Source organism: Panthera onca, chromosome A2 (assembly GCF_046562875.1).
Source record: "Panthera onca isolate mPanOnc1 chromosome A2, mPanOnc1 haplotype 2, whole genome shotgun sequence".
NCBI lineage: Eukaryota > Metazoa > Chordata > Mammalia > Carnivora > Felidae > Panthera > Panthera onca.
Genome location: NC_138340.1, coordinates 70,821,360 through 70,848,428, shown reverse-complemented (window position 1 = coordinate 70,848,428; position 27,069 = coordinate 70,821,360). Strand labels below are relative to the sequence as shown.

Genomic DNA, 27,069 nt, shown 5'->3' with positions numbered 1-27,069 from the left:
ACAAAAGGCCATATTTCATTCTTTCTCATTGCCATGTAGTATTCCATTGTATATATAAACCACAACTCCTTTATCCATTCATCAGTTGATGGACACCTAGGGTCTTTCCATAATTTGACATTGTTGAAAGTGCTGCTATAAACATTGGGGTACAAGGGCCCCTACGCACCAGCACTCCTGTATCCCTTGGGTAAATTCCTAGCAGTGCTATTGCTGGGTCATAGGGTAGATCTATTTTTAATTTTTTGAGGAACCTCCACACTGTTTTCCAGAGTGGCTGCACCAGTTTGCATTCCCACCAACAGTGCAAGAGGGTTCCCGTTTCCCCACGTCCTCGCCACCATCTATAGTCTCCTGATTTGTTCATTTTAGCCACTCTGACTGGCGTGAGGTGGTATATGAGTGTGGTTTTGATTTGTATTTCCCTGATGAGGAGTGACGTTGAGCATCTTTTCATGTGCCTGTTGGCCATCTGGATGTCTTCTTTAGAGAAGTGTCTATTCATGTCTTCTGCCCATTTCTTCACTGAATTATTTGTTTTTTGGGTGTGGAGTTTGGTGAGTTCTTTATAGATTTTGGATACTAGCCCTTTGTCCGATATGTCATTTGCAAATATCTTTCCCCATTCCATTGGTTGCCTTTTAGTTTTGTTGATTGTTTCCTTTGCAGGAGGCACACGGTTTGATTATCAACTGGCTGAAGTGCTCCTTATACTTGTCTGTTAGCATCATTTTACAGCCTCTGAGGAAATAAGAAGTGGAGGTTTTGAGAATGCAATAAAACCCAATGCCTCCTAATGTCTCATGAATAGAGCGAGCTGAGTGAGGGCTGGCTCAGCACATCCATCCATGGGGTCAGAGTGTGCTGGAGTTGACTTTTGTGGGCTCACAGCGTCCACTACGCACATCTCTCCCCAGCCTATTTAGTGAAGTCTGCTGTGGGAGTATTTATACCAAGAAAACTTGCAAACACTACAAATCAAAGATGGGATGGGGTGGTGCCTCTTTCACTGATCAAAATTTGTTAAGCTAATGACATCCTCCAGGGCTGATACCAAAAATCAAAAGTGAGGCTAGAGTCATAGGTACCCGATCTAGGTGGATTTCTAAGCATAAAGGCTTGAGAGGTAAAGAAATCAAGTACAGATGAGCCAAAGGGGAGGATCTAGAAACCAAGGAAGACAAGGGTCGGGGATGATGGAGCAGGCAGGTGGGAGATGCCCTGGGGAATTTCAGAGGCGGTATGCAGTTGTGCTTAGCACACCCATACAAGCTGATCACATTTATTTGAAAGAATGAAAAAAACAAAGCCAATGGGAACTAACTCATAGGAACTGCCAAATCCTGTGGTTTTCTTTCCTTACTCATTTAATAGAAATGCTGTTTCAGCAAGGCCCATCTCTGGCAGTGATCCTGTCCTTTTGGGAGGCCTACAGCAGATCCCCATCTTTGCCTCCCTCGTTCTTGTCTTGCAGGAAGTAATGGCTGTGCCCCAGGGATAAATCCCAACTCATGTCAGGCTTTAATCTGTTTAGCTTTCTCAGCTTTTTCAGTGCTTTGGGTAATTTATCTAGAAAAAATAAAGATATATGAACAAAAGCAAATATAGACAACGGTATTTTTAATGTTAAAAATACCAGGGAAAATCAATAGAGTTCTTGTCATATTATCAATGACTTTAATTTGCAATTTTGTTACAACTGAATTACTGTGTTAGGCTATTGATTTCATGTATTATGAAATTATTATTATGGTACCAGCATGATTAATTAGCTAATCTCACATTTTTGGGGTTTGGTTTGTTTTAAAGACAATATATGTATCTGGAAAAATCTTCTGGTAAACATTTAGGTCACTAACTATATCCATCTTTGTCTAAGAAAACATTACATTTAAGGGAGGCATTAGTGGGTATGGGTGTAACTTAGTGCATTTGTAAGAAAGACATACAGACAGAAGTAATATAGCACAATTCCAGTGATTAACAGAACAATTGAAAGGGAATATTATGCAGCCCACACTTAACATTAAAGAGCAGATGGTAAATCCACCTGATGGTACAGGGAAGAGAAGGGAGTCTGGCCCTAGATGTTGGACCAGCTCTTTAGACATGGATCCCTTAGTGACCTGACTTTTCCTGTGAGCATATAATACCAAATCTGAGGGGCGCCTGGGTGGCTCAGTCGGTTAAGCGTCCGACTTCGGCTCAGGTCATGATCTCACGGTCCGTGAGTTCGAGCCCCTCATCGGGCTCTGTGCTGACAGCTCAGACCCTGGAGCCTGCTTCAGATTCTGTGTCTCCCTCTCTCTCTGACCCTCCCCCGTTCGTGCTCTGTCTCTCTCTGTCTCAAAAATAAATAAACATTAAAAAAGTATATATATATAAAAAATAAAAAACAAATACCAAATCTGAGGCCACACAGCATATAAACCCTTTCAAATATTCACCTTTAAATATACCATTTTATATCTTTTGTTTATTTATTTACTTAGAAAGAGAGAGTGTGTGTACCTGTGTGTATGAGTGAGGGAAGGGCATAGAGAAAGAGGGAGAGAGAGAATCCCAAGCAGGCTCAGCACTGTCAGCTCAGAGCCCCATGCAGGGCTTGATCTAATGACCGTGAGTGGGATATTTAACCAACTGAGCCACCCAGGTGCTCTATAACATACCATTTTAAACATTCAATTCTCTTCTTATTCCTGGACACCCACAAAATGCATACCATACAGCATGATAAAATATATTTAATATAAGCGAGAAAAATGAAATCAGAAAAATATTTTAGTACAAAGATAAAGTTAGCACATAATGTAAATGTTCAAAGCCTTGTGCACCCTCTAGAAGAACATTAGTAATGACCAAGGAGAAAAGGGCTTCTGACCTCAGAGGAAGGGTCACACAGGTAGTGTTCAGCCTGGAAGCCATACTTTGGTATTTGTCATATAAATACTGCTTTTGATTTGCAGCCAATTTTATTTAGGATTTTTGCAACTATCTATGTTAATAAATGTCCTTAATTTTCTTTTCTTGAATCATTGTGCAGTTTGTATCAAAGATGATCCTCAGCAGACCATTTGGGTAGCTGTCTCTTTTTTTTATTTTTAATTTGAATAGTTTATATAAGATAGAGATTATCTATTCCAAGGAGTTTTGGTAAAATTTACTTATAAAATGACCTGGTGGCAATTTTTTAATGTTGTAATTTATTCAGGTTTCCTATTTCCTCTTGAATTTACTTTACAATTTTTCTAGAAAGTACCTGTTATATATTTGTTTTCTGTTTATTCTTATAAAGTTGTTCATAAAAATATATACAAAATATACACAAATGTGGAGGCTATGTTAGTGTATATATATGTATGATTTTTATATCTCTAGCATATCTCTTTTTATTAATCTGATGCTTTGATTTGCAATTTATAAATTATAAGTCTGAAAAAAGGCCCTGAAAATTTGTAGATGGTAAACTCTCTAAGTCTTTATTATTTGAAAATGTTTTTATTTTTCTTCACTCTTGAATGAGAGTTTAGTAGGTATAAAACTCTAAGTTGACAATTATTTTTTCCTCCGCACTTTGAACTATAATTGGACACAAAAACACCAATTTCTCAAACTATGATTTACCTAGTAACAGTCTACACAGAACAACACACACATACACACACGTGCACGCACATGCCCAGGAAGGTGCCACAGTCAAATATGGAAACACTGCATTCTATCTTGCAGACTTATGATGCACATTTGTATAATTAAAGCCTTTGTGTTCCAGCCAGTAAAGAACGGTTCCCCTGTTTAGCCCAGTGCTTCTCATCAGAGCTCTCTCTCTCTTTTCTTTTTTTGGGGGGAAGTCTCATCATCATGTGGAAACCAGTTCAGGAGATACTACAGTACACAGATTTAAATACTAAATATCAAAAAATAACTCCACATACATATTCAGAAAGTCTCCTCATCCTGCTGTTACTTACCCTATTTTAGATTATTGTGTTAGGTTTCTATTATTGTGTAACGAATTACCACAAATTTAGCAACATAAAACCACAGCTATTTAGTATCTCATAGTCCTGTAAGTCAGAAATCTGGGCCCACCTAACAGGTTCTCTGCTCAGGGTTCCAAGAGACTTAAATCAAGGTGTTAGCTGACTTGTGTCTTCATCTAACCTTGTTTAGAAAAAAGATTATTTTCAAGACCATGCAGGTTGTTGGTTGGAGACCACTCTCAGCTACTAGGGGCTGTTCTCTGGTCCTTGCCATGTGGCTCTGTCCATCGTCAAAACCAGTAATGGAGATTCTCCCTTGCATCAAATCCCTCTCACGCTTTCCATCTCTCTGACTTCAAAAAATGCCCTGTCTTTTTTAAAGGGCTCACCTGATTATGTCAGGCCCACCAAGATTATCTTCTTTTGTATTAATTCAAATTAATTAATTAATTAACCTAATTGTGGATGTGGCATCTATGATGTTAACAAGCTCCACCTACTCTGTGGAGGGGATTATATGGGATGGGTGGGGAGGGAGAATCTTGAGGGTTCATCTCAGAATTCTCCCTACCATATTTATTAATTCTTCATATCCTGTGGGTATCCATATCACACACGCAAATAGAATTTCACTTTCCTTTTATTTCGGCAAAGTCCACTATAGCATAATCCTTATATTTGATTAACTATTTCCCTCTCTCCATATATACATATGTGTATATGTATATGTATATATATGTATATGTATATGTGTGTGTGTATATATATATATATATATATATATATATATATAATAGTTCATGTAATAGTTCACTGTAATATAATCCTTAGATTTTTCTGCCAGAACAATAACTAGTATGGCTTGGACACTGATGTTTCAGTCTAGTGTTCATAGAATATTTTGGCTCACCCACAAGCTTGGATTGTATTTCACTTTTGCAGCATTGGTGTCTCATATGGAGTGGAATTACCTCAGAAGTCATTCATTACCTCATTTATTGATGTGCTCAATACAAAGGTAATGTGTGGCTTCTGTGCACAAAGAGGTTTACCAAAAGCAGATACTACATGTGTATCCTTATTAACCACAAGAATATAAATAAACTATAGAGAAGATATTGAAGCAGAAGAATATCCGCCTCTTTTGATGGTTCCCAAAGTCAGAAAAGGCTTCACAGAATAAATTTTATGTGAATGGGATTTTAAAGGATGCATAGAAGTAGCATGGCCAGGAAGCTGGGAAAGAACACCTCCCAGGCAAAGAGTAAGTCTGAAAATGTGTGAAAGAAAATAAGGTCTTCAGGGAACGAGTATGTTAAATGGACCTGGAAAGGTTGGCAGGAGCTGGACATGTCATCAGGACATTTAGATTTCATCCTGAAAATGAGAAGAAAAATGAAGTTATTACCAGAGGAATGAAATGATCAGATCTGTGTTTCAGAGACATAGGTTTACTGGCAACCATAATGAAGACAGGGAGACCAGTTAGGAATGGCGAGGGCAGCCAAAGTGAAGAGGAGATAATGGAGAGTTAGTAAGAGACTTTAGACTCTGACTGACTGGATGGGCTCCTGCAGGTGAGAGAACATTCAGGTTGGCCCAAGACCCACAGTTGAGGAATTATATCAGTGATGATGGCAATTTACCAACAAAACATGTGCAGATGGTAAAACTGTCAGAGTTACCATAAAGTAGAGACAGAAAAGTTAGTTAAGTTGCTTATGACCACATGGCAAACTTTGGTCTTTGTTCCCAATCTAGTAATTTAATCCCATTCCTTCTTTTTTTTTTTTTTTTTTTTTTTAATTTTTTTCAACGTTTTTTTATTTATTTTTGGGACAGAGAGAGACAGAGCATGAACGGGGGAGGGGCAGAGAGAGAGGGAGACACAGAATCGGAAACAGGCTCCAGGCTCCGAGCCATCAGCCCAGAGCCTGACGCGGGGCTCGAACTCACGGACCGCGAGATCGTGACCTGGCTGAAGTTGGACGCTTAACCGACTGCGCCACCCAGGCGCCCCAATCCCATTCCTTCTTAATAGGTGTTTTTAAGGAATCGTCTTCAGAAGCCAAAGAATAGAGATGTAGTTGTAGATGTGGACAAGGACATGGATATAGATATGGTTGAAGATAGATTGCATGTATGTATAATATGCACTTTTGCATTCATATATTTTATGTGTAATATATAATATACACATTACATATTTACATGCACACACATACAGATCTTGCTTCCCACCGACCAAACCATGAGTAAATCTTGGCCTAACTTTGCCATAGCAGTGCCTGCAAATAAAATTAATAATATTCTATTATGAAACTTAAGATTCTTAGAGCCTCATATAGAGATGGTTGAAGCCCTGCCAAGATCCGGTTCATTTGCTCTTATAAGAAATAGAAACTTCCTGTATATCACAAATTTGTAAGAGCAGCCCTTATTATTCAAAACAGCTAGATTCCCTGCAATTACAAGGCTCATGTCCCAGCAGGATTGTCTCTGGCACTCCCTTCCTAGCGCAGAGTCAAGCCACACATCTCTTAGAGGGGCAGGTCTTCTCCTACACCCAGACTCCAAGGGCACCACTTTTTAGTATAAAACAGTGTGGTTGCTAATGAGAGGGAAAAAAAGTTTCTCTTGATTCAATTATTGCTCTACTAATGAATTTGTTTTTCTATCCTTGACTTTAGGCAGCCCTGTTTTTGAGAGCCATTTTTAAACTCAATGAACAGTGCCACCTGGATTGAAAGCCATGTACTATGCAAGGCTCCAAGGAAGAGTAGCTGCCCAGTTTGCATGCTCCATTTACTTCTTTCCTGCTTTCCTTCTCCTTGGAGAACTTTTGCACGGGAAGCAGCAGGCCTAGTCCATTTAACTTTCATTAGCAATGAACAATGGTGTTGGCTGGATGGTACCAGGCAGCCTCTTGTGAACAGAACTGGTGTCTTATTTCCCCTTTATGCCCCACTGCAATAGAGGAGAAGCAAAACTGGGTTCCCTTGTAACTGACCTATTTCACATAACAGTTAGGACCACTCTTACTCCCACATCACCAGTTATATAATCTTGGCTTCTAGTTGGTGTTCCTGCCTTACTCCTGAATATCTTCCTACCTCTTCAAAAGCAACATCACCTGAATTAACCATCCCTACTAATTTTCAGTTCTCAACCTTTCCTGACTTGCATAAGTTTATAAATGAGTCACTATACTTCTGCTGTCTCAGACTGGGGTCATCTTTTCTCATACCCCTCCCTAAGCATCCAAGTGAAAATACTTTCCAGATCATGTTGAACATATCTCTTAAATTTCCCACAACTATTTACTCATTTTTTATTATAGTTCCACCCTCACATAGATATCTGTATCATCTTAGCTACATTGAGGCAATAATAAGTCCCATTACTTACTCAGCCATGGCCAATAGAGACATTTCTACCTGTGGTACTATCTTCCCTTTCTACCCAAGACCTGCTATTAGTATGGTTGATCATGGTCCATGAATGACCTATTAGAGATACTATTTTCCTCAATCTCCTTGGTCTTTTTGACCTTCACTCCCATTCATCAGCAACCATCAACTCCGATGCTTATACCCTAGATCTTGTTAAAATGTCACAAGCTCTTACAGTCAACTGTCCTTGCATAATGCAACCCTCTATTTCCATCATTCTGTTCCCTGATTACTTTGAGACATTCAGTCACTCATCCCCTTTCTTCATTCCTAGCTATTAGCCCTCCCACATGTCCTCAATCTTGGGAATCCAATCTTAGGAATTTGTGGCTTCTTTCTCTCTTACATGCCACAGCTCTCCCTGGCCACCCTCTCCTCCTTCCCTGCCAGTCTTCCTCCCCATATCTTAACTTGTCTCACCTGATCTGCCCGCCTACAGGTCTGACCTATGTATAGGCCACCTCCTCAGCCCTACCTCATTTCTCAAATGCAGACCTCAGTGTGTCTCATTTGCATGATTCAGATCCTTCATTTGCTCCCTGATGCCTTTGGGATAAATCCCAGCTCTAGACAGGAAGCTGTTCATGATTTGGATCCTACTTCTCTATCCAGTTTTACCTTACAACAAGATCCCCCCTAGGGCCTAGATGCAGTGAACCACCCTCAGTCCCCAGAGGGACCTGTGAATTCTGTGAATTTCAGTCCCTTGCCCATGGCACTCTCTCTCCCTGGAATGTTCTTCCCACATCTTCTTCACCTGGCAGTTGTCTGTCTGCTTATCTGTTAAGTCTCAGTTAAGACATCGCATCCTCTGAGAAGTCATCTCTACTTGTCTATCAGGCTCCTCCCCAACATTATGGATCCTCTCTGTATTCCTCCATCTGGATGAGCCTTTGCAGACCTTCACTAAAAGTACTTCCTGTCTTAGGGTTGTCTACTTACAGCATAAATACTGTGACTGTTAAGGTAAAAGATCTATGGCCCCAAACACTTAAGGGTAGTGGCTGTGCCACCAGTACCCAGCTCAGAGCCAGTGCTCAACAAGTGTTTGTGAGTGTATAATGTTCCCCTTCTTCTGAGTCATTGGTTCCTTTATTAGCGACATTTAACTTCTGCCTCAATTGCCCATTATGGAACTGCTGCCAGTTTATATAATTGCCAACTAAATATTCCCTTTAGTTAGCTACTCTTTTTTTTCAATAAGTTCAATTCATGGAGGTTCTTTTTATAAAAAAATGCCTCTTTTTTTATGAAGCAAGATGGAACATAATAAATTATGTTATTTCTATAAATGGCCTATTGAGTAACGGTGCAACCAAAATAAATAAATTCCCTTACATATTGCAACACCAGTCTTAACATCTCTCTGGAAAACTGAATATGGCCTACATCAGTGGTTCTCAACAATGGTGATTTTGTCCCTCAGGGGACGTTGCGCAATTTCTGGACACATTTTTGGTTGTCACAACTTGGGAAGTATTACTGACATCTACTGAGTAGAGACGTACTACCATCCACTGCTATTGTTAAGAATGCCAAGACAAAAATATATATATATATTAAACTGGGGATCGAAGAATAGGTTATAAATCATTGGGCTAAATATTTAAGAAAAAGATCTAGATTAGATTGAAGGAGAAGTTCCCAACAATGAGATTATTGGAAGTTAAAATGGATCATTATTGAGAGAACTATGGCTCTTCACCCTGGGTGCACAGCAAAATAACCTGGGAAGCTAGAAACACTACCAGGACCCAGCTCCATTCCCAAGGGAATCTAATTTAATTAGTCACAAATTGGATCCAGTCATGGGTATTTTTGTGAAAGCTCCCCTGATTATGCTGAGGAGAACCAGGGCTGAGTACCAATGGCTCAAAACAGAAATAAGAGTCCCAACAACCTGTGCTCAAGCAAAAAGTAAACTTTTTGTTTGAAAGTTTACTTTTATGTGAAGTTTCCTTTTAACCAAAAGGAAACTTGATGCTCTAGGAATACTGCATGTATCACTCCAGCTCATGCCCAGGCATTGGGCCTTGGACAGCTCTATTTCTGCCCTTGTTGACCAAGTGTAAGATATCTGACCCTTGGTGCCTAAAGTATAGCCAAGAAAGAGAATCCGCTGCTCTAATGGAAAGGTAACCTATGGAACTTTACTATCTGACCCTGGAGACACCTTTGTTTAGGATAGTCTCATGTTTATGCAGACATAAGGAGCCATTTATGTATTGGTTGGTCCATGCATGTGCTCACAACTCTCTAGGAAGCTTCCCAGGTATAATCTGAAACTGGCCCCCATAGGCAGAGGGCAGAGAGAGAGGAGGAAAGAGGCTTGTCAGGCCAGGTTAGTAGTTGGCAGTTTTAAAAATAGCAAAGGGAACTTACATATGAGGCGTGCTTTGGGCAGCAGCAAGACAAGTAGATCCCCACGCCACCCTCCAAATCTTAAAAGCTCAAAAAGAGGCTTTAACTGGGTTCAGTCACATGTGCCAGGAAGATATTTTCAACATCACATCACCATCTCAAGCCTATGTCCTTGGAGCAGGCTCTGGGAGTGAGAAAGGCAAGCCGAACCCACATTTCAAGGACAGGGTGGGGGTGAGGAGCCTCTGAACATCTGGGTCCAGCTCACAGGTCATTTGTGGTCTTTTTGATCACATTCCCCAACACTGTTACAGTTGTTCTTAGACGCTCATGAACGAAAAGATGAAGTGGCCAGAATTTAAACCCTAAGAATGTTCAGGATTGGCTCCTTCATTTGCCACATTGGTTATCGTTCACAGGTGAACTGGGATTAAAAAAAAAAAAAAAAAAAAAAAAAGATAAAATTCCCAAAACAGGGCTTGGATCAATAGTGCATCTTTTCCAAAGATCTTTTGCAGATACATTTCATAGATTTCTCTTTTGTCCCAGAACCATGCCATTTCTCTGAATAGAATGACAGAGGGGACATTAGTTATAGGGAAATTGTAGCTTTTGTCTGTACTGTAGGCATTTGAACCAGGCCGTATAGATTACTACAAACAGCTGTAGAATTAGTGGTTGTTAAGCAACAGCTGAAATGAGGTAGTTAATTTGAAAAAAGTACAATAATTAGAAAGTCAAAAAGAGAAGGAAGTAGTACAGATAGTTCCTGACTTAGGATGGCTGGACTTAATTTTTTGACTTCATGATGGTGTGAAAAGTGATATCCATTCAGTAGAGACCATACTACAAATTTTTTATTTTGATCTCTTCTTGGGCTAGCAATACATGTGTGATACTCTCTTGTGATGCTTGGCTTATCTAGTGATGCTCCCATTCAGCCACACGATCGTGAGGGTCAACAACCAGAATACTTTACAACCATTCTGTTTTCACTTTCAGTACAGCATCCAATATTATATGAGGCATTCAACATTTCATTATAAAAAAGGTTTGTGTTAGATGATTTTGCCCAACTGTAGGCTGAGGTAAGTGTTTTGAACGTGTGTAAGGCAGGCTAGGCTAAGCTACTGATGTTCAGTAGGCTAGATATACTGAATGTATTTTCGACTTATGATATCTTTAACTTACAATGGGTTTATTGGGATGTAACTCCATCATAAGTAGAATCTGTAGTGGGTGTGGCAGGTGGAATCTGGATAGAGCAGAAATGGAAGGAAAGAAGACAGTTTGGGGTGCCTGGGTGGCTCAGTTGGTTAGGCATCTGACTTTGGCTCCGGTCATGATCTCATAGCTTGTGAGTTCAAGCATCACATCGAGCTCTCTGCTGTCAGCGCAGACCCTGCTTCAGATCCTTTGTATCCCTCTCTCTCTGTCCCTCCCCTACTCACACTCGCTCTCTCTCTCAAAACTAAACATTAAAAAAAAGAATACAGTTTAATCTAACATGGCGTGGGTCTTTTTTTCCCATTCATTCTACAATTGAAGATGCTGAGCTTCAGAGAGGTTATGAATGAGACTCAAGAAGTTGGATGTGCAGAGCTAGAAATATAAGCCAAGTCCATCTCACTCCAAAGGTTCTTCAGGGTATTCACATAAAGGCCAGGTCAGAAGAAGCAGCCAGGCTAAACAGCCCATCCACACTGTCAATGCAGAACCCAACGTGGGGCTCAAACTCATGAACCATGAGGTCATGAACTGAGCCGAAACCAAGAGTTGGATACTTAACCGACTGAGGCACCCAGGCACCCCTGCTCACTGGTTCTTAAAAGAACCTCACATATCTGGGGGTTTACATGGACTCCAATAACCATGGCATAGAAGTAAAGGCCTAGTGGGGAGAGCTTGATGCCTGGGTGGAGGGATGGATATATGGAGAGGCTGAGAAGGAAGTCCCTATGGAGGGAGGAGAGAACACAGGCATTGCCCCCAAATTTCAGAGTGAGTTTTGCTAAGCTGACTTCAGTGTCCTGTGCAGGCTGCTATAATCAGAAATATTCATTTTAATAAAGGTGATTACATTTTCCATTATGAAAATAACGCATGCTCATTATACAAAATGTGGAAAATAAAGAGGGGGAAACAATCCTTCTTGGTAAGACAATTGCTATTAAAATTGATTGTAATTCTTTCCAGTTTTTTTATTCATATAATTCATATTCTTGTGATCATGAATTAAATATTTCCTGCTCTTATCACTTAGAATTGTAAAACAAGCATTTTCTATCTTTCATTTAACATGTTATAATATTATTATAAATTACTGTACTTTAGAAAATTATAAACTATTCTATCATATGCATTTACTACAATGTACCTAACCTATTGTTGAGCATTTAGGTAAGGATATTTATTACCGTACACTTTAGAATGGAGTTACTGGATCAAAGATACAGAAGTTTTGAGGACCTGAGACAGGGGGGCTGGATTCTTGCTTAGATAGGCCTTTTTAAAGGAGTACCTATTCCTAGATTGATCCTCAAGCTTAGCCTGTCCATAAATTCTGTTCTGTTAGTATCAGGAATGATTGGTTCTTAGGAATTGTATAGAAGTGAACTAAACTAATGTATAATGGAAATTAGAAGCACAGCATGGAGGTATGGAAGTCATTAGTGCTGTTTGCCAAATAATTCTCCACCTCCAGACACACTATAGGATTGTCTCCTGCTGAGACATGAGTCTAGTCCTGATGAGGAGTGGGGTTTGCAAGACAATGCTTATTTGCTGGAGGAAGACACTCCAGAGTTCTCTTTTCTCCACTGTGGCTGGCAACTTTTGAGGGGATGTCTGTTCCATCAGCCTGGCTTCTTGAATAACTAATGAGCAGAGGCCTCTGCCAGTCCTCCGTGGCAGAGTGAGCTAGGAACAAAACTTTACCATCAAAAGTCACTGAAACTCGGAATTTGGTTGTTAATGCAGCACACCGTAACCCATCATCACCGTACAAAGGAGATTTTAACATTAGCACACTTAACAAATTTAATCTCTGTAATTAGAAATCAACTAAAGTTAAAAGATTCCTATTAGAAATGAATCACAATAAAAAGAAATAATTATCTATTTCAGCTGTTACACAGCCCTTGCTTAAGAGTACTGTGATGTTCAGTATCATTAACACTCTCTTCCCCAGATAGTCTGAGCTGGGCAATGCCAACAGGTACCTCCTTCTCCTTTCCTACACTTTATTTTTATTTTTATGTTTTTACTTATCAAGTTTTATTTTAATTCCAGTGTGATTAATATACCGTGTTATATTAGTTTCCAGTGTACAAGATAGTGATTCAACAATTCCATAGATCACCCTGTACTCATCAGGACAAGTGCACTCCTTATCTCCATCACCTATTTCACCCATCCCCCCACCCACCTCCCTTCTGGTAACCATCAGTTTGTTCTCTACAGTGCAGAGTCTGTTTCATGGTTTGTCTCTCTCTTTCTCTCTCTTTTTTCCCCTTTGCTTATTTGTTTTGTTTCCTAAATGCCACATATGAGTGAAATCACATGGTATTTGTCTTTCTAGGACTTCATGTAACATTACTTTCTCTAGCTCCATCCACATTGTTGTAAATGGCAAGGATTTCATTCATTTTTATGGCTGAATAATATCCCATTATTCCATGAATGAATAAATATATATATATATACTATATATATATACTATATATATATATATATATATAGTATATATATATAGTATATATGCCACATCTTCTTTATCCATTCATCTAGCAATGGACACATGGACTGCTTCCATAATTTGGCTATTGTAAATGATGAAGCAATAAACATAGGGGTCATATATCCTTTTGAATTAGTTTTTTTTTTTAATTTTTTGGGTAAATACACAGTACTGCCATTACTGGATTGTAGGGAAGTTCTATTTTTAATTTTTTGAGGAACATCCATGCTGTTTTCTACAGTGGCTTCACCAGTTTACATTCCCACCAGTAGGATACAAGGGTTCCTTTTTCTCCAAATCCTCATCAACATTTGTTGTTTCTTGTGTTGTTAATTTTAGAAATTCTGATAGGTGTGAGGTGATATCTCATTAAGTTTTGATTTGCATTTCCCTGATGATGAGTAGTGTTGAGCATCTTTTCATGTGTCTGGATGTCTTCTTTGGAGAAATGTCTGCTCATATTTTCTGCCCATTTTTAAACTGGATAATTTGTTTTTTGGGGTGTTGAATTTTAAAATTTCTTTATGTATTTTGGATACTAACCCTTTATCGGATATGTCATTGGCAAATATCTTCTTCCATTCCATAGGCTGCCTTTTAGTTTTATTGACTATTTCCTTTACTGTACAGCAGCTTTTTATTTTGATGTAGTCTCAATAGTTTATTTTTGCTTTTATTTCCCTTGCCTCAGGAGATACATCTAGAAAAATTTTGCTATACCTGATGTCAGAGAAATTACTGCCTATGCTCTATTCTAGGATTTTTGTGGTTTTAGTTCTCACATTTAGGTCTTTTATCCATTTGTGAATTTATTTTTGTGTATGGTGTAAGAAAATGGTCCAGTTTGATTCTTTTGCATGTTTCTGTCCAGTTTTCACAATATCATTTGTTGAAGAGACTATCTTTTTCCCATTGCATATTCTTTCCTCCTTTGTCAAGATTAATTGACCATATAATTGTGGGTTTATTTCTGGGTTTTCTATTCTGCTCCATTGATCTATATGTCTATTTTTGTGCCAGTACCATGTTGTTTTGATTATTAAAGCTTTGTAGTATGACATGAAGTCTGGAGGTAGTTTTTCTCCAGTTTTGCTTTTCTGAGATTCTTTCGCTATTCAAGGTCTTTTGTGATTCAATACAAATTTTAGGATTGTTTGTTCCAGTTCTGTGAAAAATGCTAGTATTTTGATAGACATTGCATTAACTCTGTAGCTTGCTTTGGGTAATAGAGACATTTTAACAATATTTGTTCTTCTAACCCATGAGCATGGAATGTCTTTCCATTTCTTTGTGCCTTCTTCAATTTCTTTCATCAGTGTTTTACAGTTTTTAGACTTTCACCTCTTTGGCTAAGTCTTTTCCTAGGTATTTTATTATTTTTGTTATAATTATAAATGAGATTGTTTTCTTAACTTCTCTTTCTACTGCTTCATTATTAGTGTATAGAGATGTAACAGATTTATGTACATTGATTTTGTATCCTGTGACTTTACTGAATTCATTTATCAGTTCTAGCAGTGTTTTGGTGGAATCTTTCGGTTTTTCTATATAGAATGCCATGTTATCTGGAGATAGTGAAAATGTTACCTCTTCCTTACCAACATGGATGCCTTTTATTTCTTTTTGTTGTGTGATTGCTGTGGCTAGAACTGACAGTACTATGTTAAATAATGGTGGTAAGAGTAGACATCCTAGTCTTGATCCTGACCTTAGGGGAAAAGCTGTCGGTTGTTCTCCACTGAGTATGATGTTCACTGTGGGTTTTCATACAAAGCCTTTATTACGTTGAGGTATGTTCCCTGTAAACCTACTCTGTTGAGGGCTTGTATCATGAATGGATGTACTTTGTCAAATGTTTTTTCTGCATCTATTGAAATGATCATATGGTTTTTTATCCTTTCTCTTATTGATGTGAAGTATCATGCTGATTGCTTTGTGAATATTGAACCACCTTTGCATCCCAGGAATAAATCCCACTTGATTGTCCTGAATTATTTTTTTAATGTATTGTGGAATTCAGTTTGCTAGTATATTCTTGAGGATTTTTGCTCTATGTTCATCAGGAATATTGGCCTGTACTTCTGTTTATTTGTTGTATCTTTATCTGGTTTTGGTATTAGGGTAATGCTGACCTCACAGAATAAATTTGGAAGTTTTCCTTCCTCTTCTATTTTTTAGAATAGTTTGAGAATAATTGATATCAACTCTTCTTTAAATGTTTGATAGAATTCCCTTATGAAGCCATCTGGTCCTGGACTTTTCTTTGTCGGGAGTTTTTGATTAGTGATTCAATTTCCTTGAATTGGTCTGTTTAAATTTTCTGTTTCTTCCTGCTCCAGTAGGTTATATGTTTCTAGGAATTTATCCATTTCTTCTAGGTTGTCCAATTTGTTGGCATAAAATTTTCATAATATTCTCTTATAATTGTTTACATGATGTTAGGTGTTATTTCTCCTCTCTCATTTGTGATTTTGTTTATTTGAGTTCTCTCTGTCTCTCTCTATCTCTCTGTCTCTGTCTCTCTCTCTCTCTCTCTTTCTCTCTCTCTCATGAGTTTAGCTAGAGGTTTATCAATTTTATTGGGTTTTTTTCCAAAAAAACAACTCCTGGTTTCATTGGTCTGTTCTATTGCATTTTTTTTTTTAGTATCTATATCATTTCTTTCTGCTCTAGTCTTTATTGTTTCCTTCCTTCTGCTGGGTTTGGGTTTTGTTTGTTCTTCTTTTTCTGGCTCCTTTAGGTATAAGGTTAGGTTGTTTATTCCTTTTCTATACTCTCATTGCTGGCCATGCCAACTCCTGATAGTCACAATCTTCTTTAATTATTGTTGCCTTTATTTTAAAAGTCATAAGGCATGCTACTTTAAAAATGAACAATTTAGAATCAAATGAAAAAAGTCTGCTTTCTGTCCTCCCTACTAGCCTACCTCCTTGGGTTGAGTTTGGAGTAAACCCATCCAGGCATTTTCTTTGCAGTTCCAAGTACAAATGCAATCCCACTCTTCATATTCTTAACACCTTGCTTTTTTACTTTGTTTTTCAATTATCTATTCATGTTGGTGCATATTACATGTTTCTTTTGAACGAGAGCAGAGTTGTCAATTTCAAAGATTTAGTATCCTTAATTTAACTGGTTTCCTGTTGATAGACATTTTTGGCCTTTCCAGTCTTTTGCTACTATTAATGCTCCAGTGAACGTCCTTATAAAATGTATAATTTGCACACTTGTGCAAATTAATTCAGAGGAAAAATTCCAGAATTAGAATTCTGAGTTGCGGGGAATTTGCAGCTTAAACGTCAATAAATATTGTCGATTCCTGTCCCAAAGGTTGAATCAATTGAATGAGATTGTACATCAATACAGTGTGAGAGTTCTCTTTCCACTGTCAAGAATGCAAGGTACTATCAAATACTTTAAATCTCTGCCATTATAATCATTAAAAAAGGGTATTTTGTTCCGGTTTAAAGTGCATTTCCTTAATAATAGGTGAGTTTGTGCTTGTTCTTTCTTTAAATATGTTAATACCTTTAGTATAGTGAGGCTTAAGTGGACTCTTTCTCCTTAAGGTGAGTTGTTTTTATTATTTGAATCTCAGAGAATAGCCTTATTTTTAAGCATTGAAGAAGTACCTCAATATTACTGTTATTCATTTACTGAATAAATAGGGCTCACAGCATTTCTAAGACCTTGATATATATATTGCCACTGGGATGTTTTATAATGACTTCATCCAAGGCAGATGGGCTGGGAATTGGCCAGCCCTTGCACCTCTCAGTTAATTGATGTGACATATAATTTCATTGCAGCAATTCAGCTTTGTGTCCTTGCCCACTGATGTACTGGAAATTGAGGTGAAAGACAAGTTTGCTAAGAGCCGCCCCATCATCAAGCGCTTCTTGGGAAAGCTGTCGATGCCCGTTCAAAGACTCCTGGAGAGACACGCCATAGGGTAAACCTGTGACTGAGACCTCACTATCACTAAGGCTTCAGTGAGCAGACGAAGGGAGGCCTGCAAGCTGCAATAATATAGTCTCATGGTGGTATTGAATCTCTTTGGCTTCTCCCATTAATTCTGTTGCTCGAGCCACAACATTCAATTAAACAAACCCTTACCTTTCCCCTTTTCTGTACCACTGGTTACTTACACAAGAGAGCAGAAAATCCTAAGACGATATTGAAAGAAGCCCTTAATGAGGCATTTTTCTAGACAGGTAGAAATTAAAAATTTGTTTTACCATGAAGAATATTATTTCTGCTTGTGGGATTTAATCATTTGAGATGTTTGTATTACAAGATCAAATGCTAGGTTACTAGAGTAGAGAGACTTAGAAAATGCTAGATAGTATGTATGAAATTTTAAAAGCATGAATTGTCATGGGCAACTGCAATTATGTTACTCGCAGAATTCAGTTGTATATAAGAATGTTTCTGTATCTTTTACATTCATCTCCACTCATGATTCTCATTAAAGTGAACTCTAACAGGTAAAATATTTATATATAATATGTGTTTCCTTAGTTAATAGCTACTCTATTTGAAAACACTGGGTATGGCTCTCTGGCCATAAATGTATGCTATGCTATACAATGTAATCCTTAGAAGGATATCAAAGGAATGAGGAGAATTTACAGAATTTCCAAGTGTCTTCAATTAAAGCTTTTTGGATTTTCAGGACTTTGGAATCACTAATGATTATCATGGAGACACTTAATTAGAACCACATGTACAGCTGTATGCATATAGACATGCCATTAACTCTCAAGCGAAAGGTAGAGACATTTATGGAGCTATAACCATGTGTCAAACACAGGGTTTGCACTTTCCATTTATGGAAATCCTCACAGGATTAAACCAGCAAACAAATGTACATAAAGAATGCAAAGCAGTCCCTGGTACATAGAGACTAAACTGCTCTAAACTGTTCATTTTTTTTTTTAATAGAATATTACATGATTTTTAAAATAAAGGAAACTCAAAAGGCTCCCTCAATTCCTTTGCCTGTAACACCCCAGCCCTTCAATGGCTCTCTGCTTGCCCTGAAGTCCTATAAACAGACCAGGGTGGAGTTTCAAGGTCTATATATGGGGCCGTGATGTTGGTGTAGTTGGACACCAGCCTACAAGTCTTGCTTCGGTCCATCCTGCAGCAGGCCACCTTCTGAAGCACTCCACAGCTCCTCACATGGAGGAGGATACTCCAGTAACCATGATGGCATATTTTGTTAGACATTACATATATGTACCGCAAGATATGTATCTGTTGCTGGCGATGTCCATTATTAAGGGCATATTTGGGAAATATCAGCCTGCACAGGAAAAGCAAGCAAAGATACCCATCTTTTTTGTTGTTATTGTTGTCTTTTGGGGAGCTTCTTTTGGCTTAGAACACAGGTTGGCAGGTAACTTTCTGTTAAGGGCCAGGTAGTAAATATTTTAGGTTTTGTAGACCATATAGTCTCTGACTACTCAACGCTGCCATTGTAGCATGAAAGCAGCCCCAGATGGTAAGTAAACTAATAAGCATGACTACATTCCAATAAAGCTTTTATTTGGGGAACTGAAATTGGAATTTCATACAATTTTCATGTGTCACAAAATATTATTCTTCTTTTGCTTTTTTCCCCAACCATTTTAAAATGTAAAAAACTCATGGCTTTATAAAAATAGGTGGTGGGCCAAATTTGGCCCCTGGGCTGTAGTTTGCTGAATTCTGCTTTACAATATCCGAGAGGGATTTCCTTGAAGTTTTACATTGTTGTTGAGCAGATGTAATTTCCCATCTTTACCTTAAGACCATTTCCTATGTACCTGAGTGGATCATCACCTCCTATTAGCAGGGCCTCCCTGGGCTTGCCTACTTCACCCACGGGCATAGAAACCATGCTGTAGAATCTTTAAGGAGAGGTATTGACCAGATCTGTAATGGTGCTTATTTCCTTCTAGGGATAGGGTGGTCAGCTATACACTTGGCCGCAGGCTTCCAACAGATCATGTGAGTGGACAGCTGCAATTCCGATTTGAGATCACTTCTTCCATCCACCCAGGTATTTTTGGCATGAATTCATGTCTTGTCCTAGCAGAGGGTCAGTGTGTTCCTTTCTCTAAAATACAATAACCGTGGTTCTCTCCAGACATGTCCTAGGTTTTGTGGTTCTCTCTCTTCTCCATTTGAGGCCCAGAAGCCAGTGATCTGTTCTGGAAACCAGATTGCTGTCCCCTTGATTGAGAGGCTCCTCTTCATTCTGGTGACCCAAAGGTAGAGGGTTAGACAGTGGAGTGGGAATTGACAATGAGGCCGACGTGGGTATGGAGCCATGTCTGATTTATCATTTTACTTCCAGCACCCACATAGGAGGTGCTCAATAGATACTTAATCATTACATACATGAATGAATGAATGGATGAGAAAATGAATGAATGTGATACATGTCATATTATTGAAAAACTATTATTATCCAATGGATTTATCACAATGAAAAACATAAGTTGGACAGAAAATTTCAGAATCATCCAGTGTCCAGTTTTTCAAGCCAAAACACATTTCCAAATAAGAATGATGAGATGCCTCCTAATTCCACTTCAGCTCTTCTCCTGAACTCCCATACTAAGTGTAGATCATGCTGAGAATTAGCCAGTCCTTCTGGGCCACATTTACGAGTTGCCGTTAAAGCTAATGAGGCTTTGAAAACTCAGGGTCTGGAGTTTATCACTGCCCGCTCATTAAAGTCCTGTTGTACTTGTCTATGCCCAATATATAATGCAGATTGGAAGAAAACATGCTGACTGTTTGGTCCTTTCACTCAGCCTTTTCTTCATCCTGAGAATAAAATTGACTCTTCCCTCACTGTAGCAAAAAAGAGGGCCTATGGCTCACCAAGAGAGATCATTCCTCTTGAATGAGTCAATTGCACTAGTGCTTTTGAAATGGGAAGTTCACACTGGGCTGGGGATCCAATAGATAAAGCACCTGGGAGGAAGGAGAACTAAACAGTGATTGCTGCTCCTTAAATGGTTGCTTGATGTGGAGATGTGTTTATTTTCCATCGCAATAACCTCCAAATATTGGTGGCCTCCGGGTCTGAGCTACCGAAGGACTGTGGTTGCTCCCATCAACTAGCCATTTTCTTCTCTGTAGTTGCTAAAAACCCAGCTTTCCCATTCTGCCACCTGGTGGACCCAGCCAGAGGAAACACTCTGAGCAAGTATTAACCTTAGCTGCCATGCGCAAGACCCTATAACCCCCCCAAGTCTTCTCCGCAGTCTTCCGCCAAGCCAACATTGTTGAGCACCCGCTATGTGCCGGGAACTGGGTAGTTCTAGGCTTTGGATATTTTAACCAAAACTATGAATTCCCTTGAAACAGAATTCTGAAATATATCATGACAGCAAATTGTCATTAACAGAAGAAGTCCTTACAGATTTTTTTAGCAGAGTTTTGGCCTATGAGAAACCTTCATCCACCCTACATCCAATATCCTCACCAGAAATCCCTTAGGATGGCTTACATGGCCTGCAGAGTACACTAATACACTAACCCCACAATGCGCTCTTCTGGAAGAAATGACATTTTCTTCTCGCCCGCAGATGATGAGGAGATGTCCCTGAGCGCCGAGCCTGAGTCCGCGGACATTCAGGACAGCCCCATGAACAGCCTGTTGGCCAGCAGCCGCGGGGAGCCTCCCGGCGAGGCACCGGAGCTCCCCAGGGGCTCCAAGCCCGAGCCGCTGAGCCAGGGCAGCGCCGGGGACGCTGCCGGGAACGGGAGCCTGGAGCTGGCCGAGCCGGTTGAGGAAGCGGCAGGTACCAACGAGGCAGGAGACGACGGCGCGGGCTCTGTGGGACCTGACGGGGCTGGGGAGCTTCTGGGCCCGGGGCGTGAGGACGCCGAGCCCGCCCTGAGTGCGGAAGAACTGGCGGAGCGGCTGGAGCTGGGTGGGGAGGTGCCCCCACCGGGGCTGCTGGAGGACAGCGAAGGCCCGGGCGGCACCGGGGAGCCCGAGGCAGAGGAAGCGGCCACAGAGAGCCGGGCGGGGGGAGAGGAGGAGAAGGAGCAGGCGGAGGAGGAGGAGGAGGGCGACGTGTCCGCCCTGGGGCAGGGGGAGGACAGGCTGCAGCTGCGGGCCTCGGTGAAGAGGAAAAGCAGGCCGTGCTCCTTGCCGGTGTCCGAGCTGGAGACTGTGATCGCGTCCGCCTGCGGAGACCCCGAGACCCCGCGGACACACTACATCCGCATCCACACCCTGCTGCACAGCATGCCCTCCGCCCAGGGCGGCGGCGCCGCGAGCGACGACGGCGCCGAGGAGGAGGCCACCCTCCAAGACGCCTCGGAGAAAGACGGGCTCAGCGAGGTGGACACGCTAGCTGCCGCGCCGCCTCCCCTCGAAGAGGATGGGGAGGAACTCGAGGGGGCTACTCCAGGCACGGCGACCCCCGGCCACTCCGGCCTGACCAACGGCCTGGGCCCGGACGGCGACACGCTCCCCAGCACAGGGAGTGAGAGCGACTCGAGTCCCCGGCAGGGCGGGGACCACAGCTGCGAGGGCTGTGACACGTCCTGCTGCAGCCCCTCCTGCTACAGCTCCTCGTGCTACAGCACGTCCTGCTACAGCAGCTCCTGCTACAGCGCCTCCTGCTATAGCCCCTCCTGTTACAACGGCAGCAGGTTCGCCAGCCACACCCGCTTCTCCTCCGTGGACAGCGCCAAGATCTCTGAGAGCACCGTCTTCTCGTCGCAAGACGATGAGGAGGAGGAGAACAGTGCGTTCGAATCTGTGCCTGACTCGGTGCAGAGCCCGGAGCTGGACCCGGAGTCGGCAAATGGCGCCGGGCCGTGGCACGACGAGCTGGCCGCCCCCGCCGCCAGCGTGGCAAGAACCGTGGAAGGTCTGGAATCCCCCGTGGCAGGGCCAAGCAATCGGAGAGAAGGTTAGACCTCAAACCTGATCAGAGTGAGAATAGGACCAGCAGGGGGACACAGGTCTCACCAACATGGTTTAAAAACAAGTGAGAGGATCAGTCTCCAGTGGGGTTGCTGGGGCAATGTACGCCTGTCCTGTACATGTATGTGTGCATGCGTATATGTGTATGTAAGTATTCGTGACTGTGAAGAGCAGACATCCACCACCTCTCAGGTAGACACCAAGAATCACAACTAGCACACTCATGTGAGTGTGCACTTGTATGTGTGCCTCTCTGTTTTAACTAATCGTTAGAACTGGTTAGTGTACATGTTACCTTTCTAGTCTTGACAGTGACCAGAGCACCAACAGGAGTATCTCATGATATAAGCAGAAAATATTCATCAACATTCAGTGGATAATGTATAAATACCTGCTCACTTCCCAAAACATACTGAAGATTAGCAATAAATGTTAATATAAATTGAAAGAACATTGATTTTACCTCTGCTTTAGAATTTAACTTAGCCTGTGTACATATGGATATGTATAGCTTACATATATTTGTCATTATTTCTGTCTGCTCAGTTCTCGTTATTGTTGGTTTTGTTTTTTTGTTTTGTTTTTGTTTTGTTTTTTTACTATTATTCAATCCAAAAACAAAAACAGTTCACCCATTTCTCTCACCCCCACTCCCCCCGGCAACCATCAATCTGTTCCCTGTTCTCGTGAAAAACTACAAGACAGTAATGAAAGAAATTGATGAAGACACAAATAAATGGAAAGGTATTCCATACTGATGGATTGGATGAATCGATATTGTTAAAATGTCCATGCTACCCAAAGCAGTATTATTGCAAGATTGCAAGATTCCATGCAATCCCTATCAAAATTCTGATGGCATGTTTCACGAAAATAGAACAAACAACCCTATAATTTATATGGAACCATGAAAGACCCCAAATAGCCAAAGCAATCTTGAGAAAGAAGAACAAAGCTGGAGGCATCATGTTCTCTGATTTCAAACTACATTACAAAGCTATCGTAATTAATTACGGTTTTGTTTTTTGTTGTTTTTTGTTAGTTTTGTTTTGTTTTGGCTATTTTGGCTAATGGAAGGAAAAATAACAGGAATTCGTAAATTGCTTTGTTTCAAGTGGGATTCTAACCTAAAAGCTGCCACCTTCAGGTTTAAAAAGTATTCAGTATTTTAACTCAAGATGTTTCTTCTTAGTCATGCCTGTGGAATCGTATGTAAAATTAACTCACATTTCTTTATCCAGAATTGGGAACCATTTTCCAGTCAAGTGACAGTGACATGGGGGAAATAATTCAAAGGGCACAAAATAATATGAAATAATTCAGTTGTTTTAAGAGCAAAAAATATAGATTCTGCTATTTTTCTGTTCTACTGCTTATATTAGCTTCCAAACAAAGGTGGTGGTATTGTCTCTAGATTGTAAGCTCATCAAGGGCCAGAACTGTATTTTCTTTATGTTTCATTCTTAGCACCTACACAAATGCCTGACACCTGTAAATTTTTATAGGAACCAAAGTGAGCACAAAAATTCATCCTGAGTATTTAGCAATGCCCAATTCTACATTTCAGAAAGTGGTACATGGGCTAAGGAGAAGTGTGAGGAGACTGGAAAAGAAAGAGAAACACAGAGAGGAAACCATAGTGGCATAGAATAGGAAAAGGCACAATTGAAAACGGGACAGACAATTCCTTTCTTTAATGTGGATGTTTTGAGTCCCTTTGTTCTGGGCCAGATGCTATGTGCTGAGCACAGGGAGATGGATCAGTGTCAGAACCTGTGAAAGGTGCTCAGTAATTATTAACAATTAAAAATAAGTATAGTATAAGGAGATTTGGATACACACATAAAGGGCGCAACTAGGAGCTGGCAGGGATATTTTAGTCCAGAGGTCGGCAAACTTTTTTTATAAAGGGCCAGACAATAAATATTTCAGGCTTTATAGATCAAGAGATAAAATTAAGCAACTCTTCTCACCAAAGGCTACTCTTTTTTTTTTTTTTTTTAACAGTTTTACCTAGCTCAGAGCCGTATAAAAACAAGGCCAGATTCGTAGTTTGTCAACCTGCTGCAGCCTATGGTATATATTTTGACTGCTGTGTTGGGAGACAACCCACATATGATTAGTTGAAAATTGGCTCAGTAAACAATTGCCTTCATATATAAAGGCATTATGAAAACAAAAACAAAACAAAACAAACAAAACAAAACGCTGCCCATGCCTTTGAGGGACTAACAGCCCAATGGGGGAAAACTCCTCTTTAACAGAAAGGACAGGAAAGCATTTCAGAGACCTAGTGGAAGTCTTTGCAGGGAAGTTTTTTAAAGACATTTCTGAATTCCTGAATTCTGCAGACTATAAACTCAGAAGAGGTTAAGAAGCACCTACAGGCTTCACTCAGGTGGTTGCAAGGGGCAATCCAAAGATTCCTGAGACTGTCAATCTCACGAAGGCTGGGCATATGTTGGCGCGTGACTTCTTCACAGCCCATCTTCTCCCCTGTCAGCAGTGAGCCCCTGAGCTACCTGTGTCAGTGATGTGGCTCTGTCCCTCACTGGCACATGCTCTGAGAAAGCAGGGCTTCACCACAACCCACCCGATATTTGCACAAGAATCTTCTTCCACAAGAATCACTGGTGCCCCTTTACTGTGACTTCTAAGATTGCAAATTCTTTCAGTTAACTTAGCAAAGGTAGACTTACCATACCCATGCCCGCAAAACTGCATCTGCAGCAATTTTGGGAAGATGTGTTCTGTATCTATTTTTTGCTTTTTTTCCCCCTCTGTGAAAACCTCCTTTTTAACCTCAACATAAAATACTTTTTTAAAAAATTGTCTGCAGATCGAATGAAAAGAGCAATATAAAGTTGTGATTTGAGCTCGGACCCTGGAGTCAGGCCTCCTGGGTTTAATTCAGCCCCGCCACTTTCTGGCTGTGATACCCAAGCCGAGTTACCTGAGTGCTCTATGCCCTTGTCTGAAATGGGTGCAGAGGTAGAATCTATTTCAAAGGGTTGTGGGAAGGATTAAATGAGATAATACATATGAAGCGCTTGACTCTCGTTGAGTGAGGGTTCTTCCAAGCAGATAAGCAGTGAGGCTAACTTTTTAAGTGGAGTATGTTTCCTTCTCAGGGATTCTAGCAGCTCTGAACACTTGCTTTGTGTTTGAGGCAAGGGTGAGTGTGTGGAGCCGTGGCCTCTGCAGAACAGAATCGCTTGCTTCTTTCGTGCGCTCCATCCATTCAGTAGGCTGAGCTGCGCCCGTCACATCATTGCATTTGCTTGGGTTTCACGAGCAGGCGGGGTCAGCTCCATTAACCCCAGCGAGCGGCAATATTATGTTTCCACTAGCTTGGAGGAGTAATTAACCTGATTGGTTGAATTAATTACAAGAGGTAAGTTTGTTGTTCTTTTTAAGAAACCAAATTGAAAATGCAGCAGCTGGTGACATAACAACTGTGCCATTGCTTTTTAGTTTCTGACACGAAACACCTACAACGACAAACATGAGTGTGAGATCCACTAAAAACAGAACCCCTATCTGAAGCAGGAGTCAGTTCATAGGAGCTGTGCACTGAGACTCCACCCCAGGATTTGAGTCACATACCAAAGTTTGCACAAGAAACCATGCTATATACTTAACATTTAAAAGGATCCGTTGTTCCTGAATACATCTCTGTTTTTGTTTTACAGTTAGCTCTAGGAATCAAACTGCTAAATTCAACCTGCCTAACTTCCTTCCTAATTAATTTCATCAGTTTTATGGATCCAGAATGAGAAGAAATTACCGTCCTTTCCATGTATGGACATTCTAGGAAGTTTTTGAAATGTGAGATCCCATAAAGATCTTAACCACCGTTTTTCAGTTTCTACCCTTTTTGACTCAAGGGATAATGGAACACGTGATATTTCCATCAGCCATGGAGGGCAGAGGAAGGAGAAGGCCTGACCTTTGTCCTCTGGCTAATAGGGTCTATTTTGAGAGAGCCATGAGCGTGTGAGCTGGAGGGATACCAGTCTGAATGGGGGCTGTCTCGTGGCCCTTCTAGCTCTCCAAAGGTCAAGAGCAATTGCCTCTGATAATATGCCCTAAACAGATAGTGAGTTGGCCTGCCTTCCACATAGCCACTCTCATGCAGTATTACCAGGACCTGAGCACGTCATGAGATAGGAACATCATTTTAGGACATTGTTCAGTCTATTATAAGTGTGAATGACAATAATATCAGCTATGTCTATAATAATTGAGGCATGCATTCTGTGGATATGTCTACTTCTAAAATCTCTCCATGTCCGTCTTTCTTCCTTCTATCCCACTTCTGTGTTTCAAGTTTTCCTGTCTCAGTCTTCCTGCCTCTTATCTACTTCCTTCGTCTCTTGTCCTTTTCTCTTTCCAGAGCACCCTGACTTGTCTGGTTTTTCCTCAAGATAATCTGGAACAATCACAAGATTCCATACCTGCTTGGCTCCCCACCCCAGCCCCTACGCTCCCATACTACAGGAATATGCCTTCTTGGCCCACCAGTTTCTCAGCCCCATCTTGGAAAGGCACCATCTAAGAATCTCATTCCAAAAACAAAACCTGAAAAACAGCATC

At 40.6% G+C, this 27,069-nt stretch overlaps 1 protein-coding gene across 4 annotated transcripts in view; it reads left to right on the top strand.

Annotated features, from left to right (window-relative positions):
* HECW1 (HECT, C2 and WW domain containing E3 ubiquitin protein ligase 1) overlaps nucleotides 1-27,069 on the top strand; it is a 421,728-nt gene that overhangs the window by 290,672 nt on the left and 103,987 nt on the right. For all 4 annotated transcript variants that reach the window (XM_060632177.3, XM_060632178.3, XM_078442585.2 and 1 more), the window contains 3 exons: nucleotides 17,342-17,484; nucleotides 19,478-19,578; nucleotides 21,119-22,459. In XM_060632177.3, the coding sequence (XP_060488160.2) occupies nucleotides 17,342-17,484; nucleotides 19,478-19,578; nucleotides 21,119-22,459 (1,585 nt within the window). The remainder of the gene's footprint in view (nucleotides 1-17,341; nucleotides 17,485-19,477; nucleotides 19,579-21,118; nucleotides 22,460-27,069) is intronic.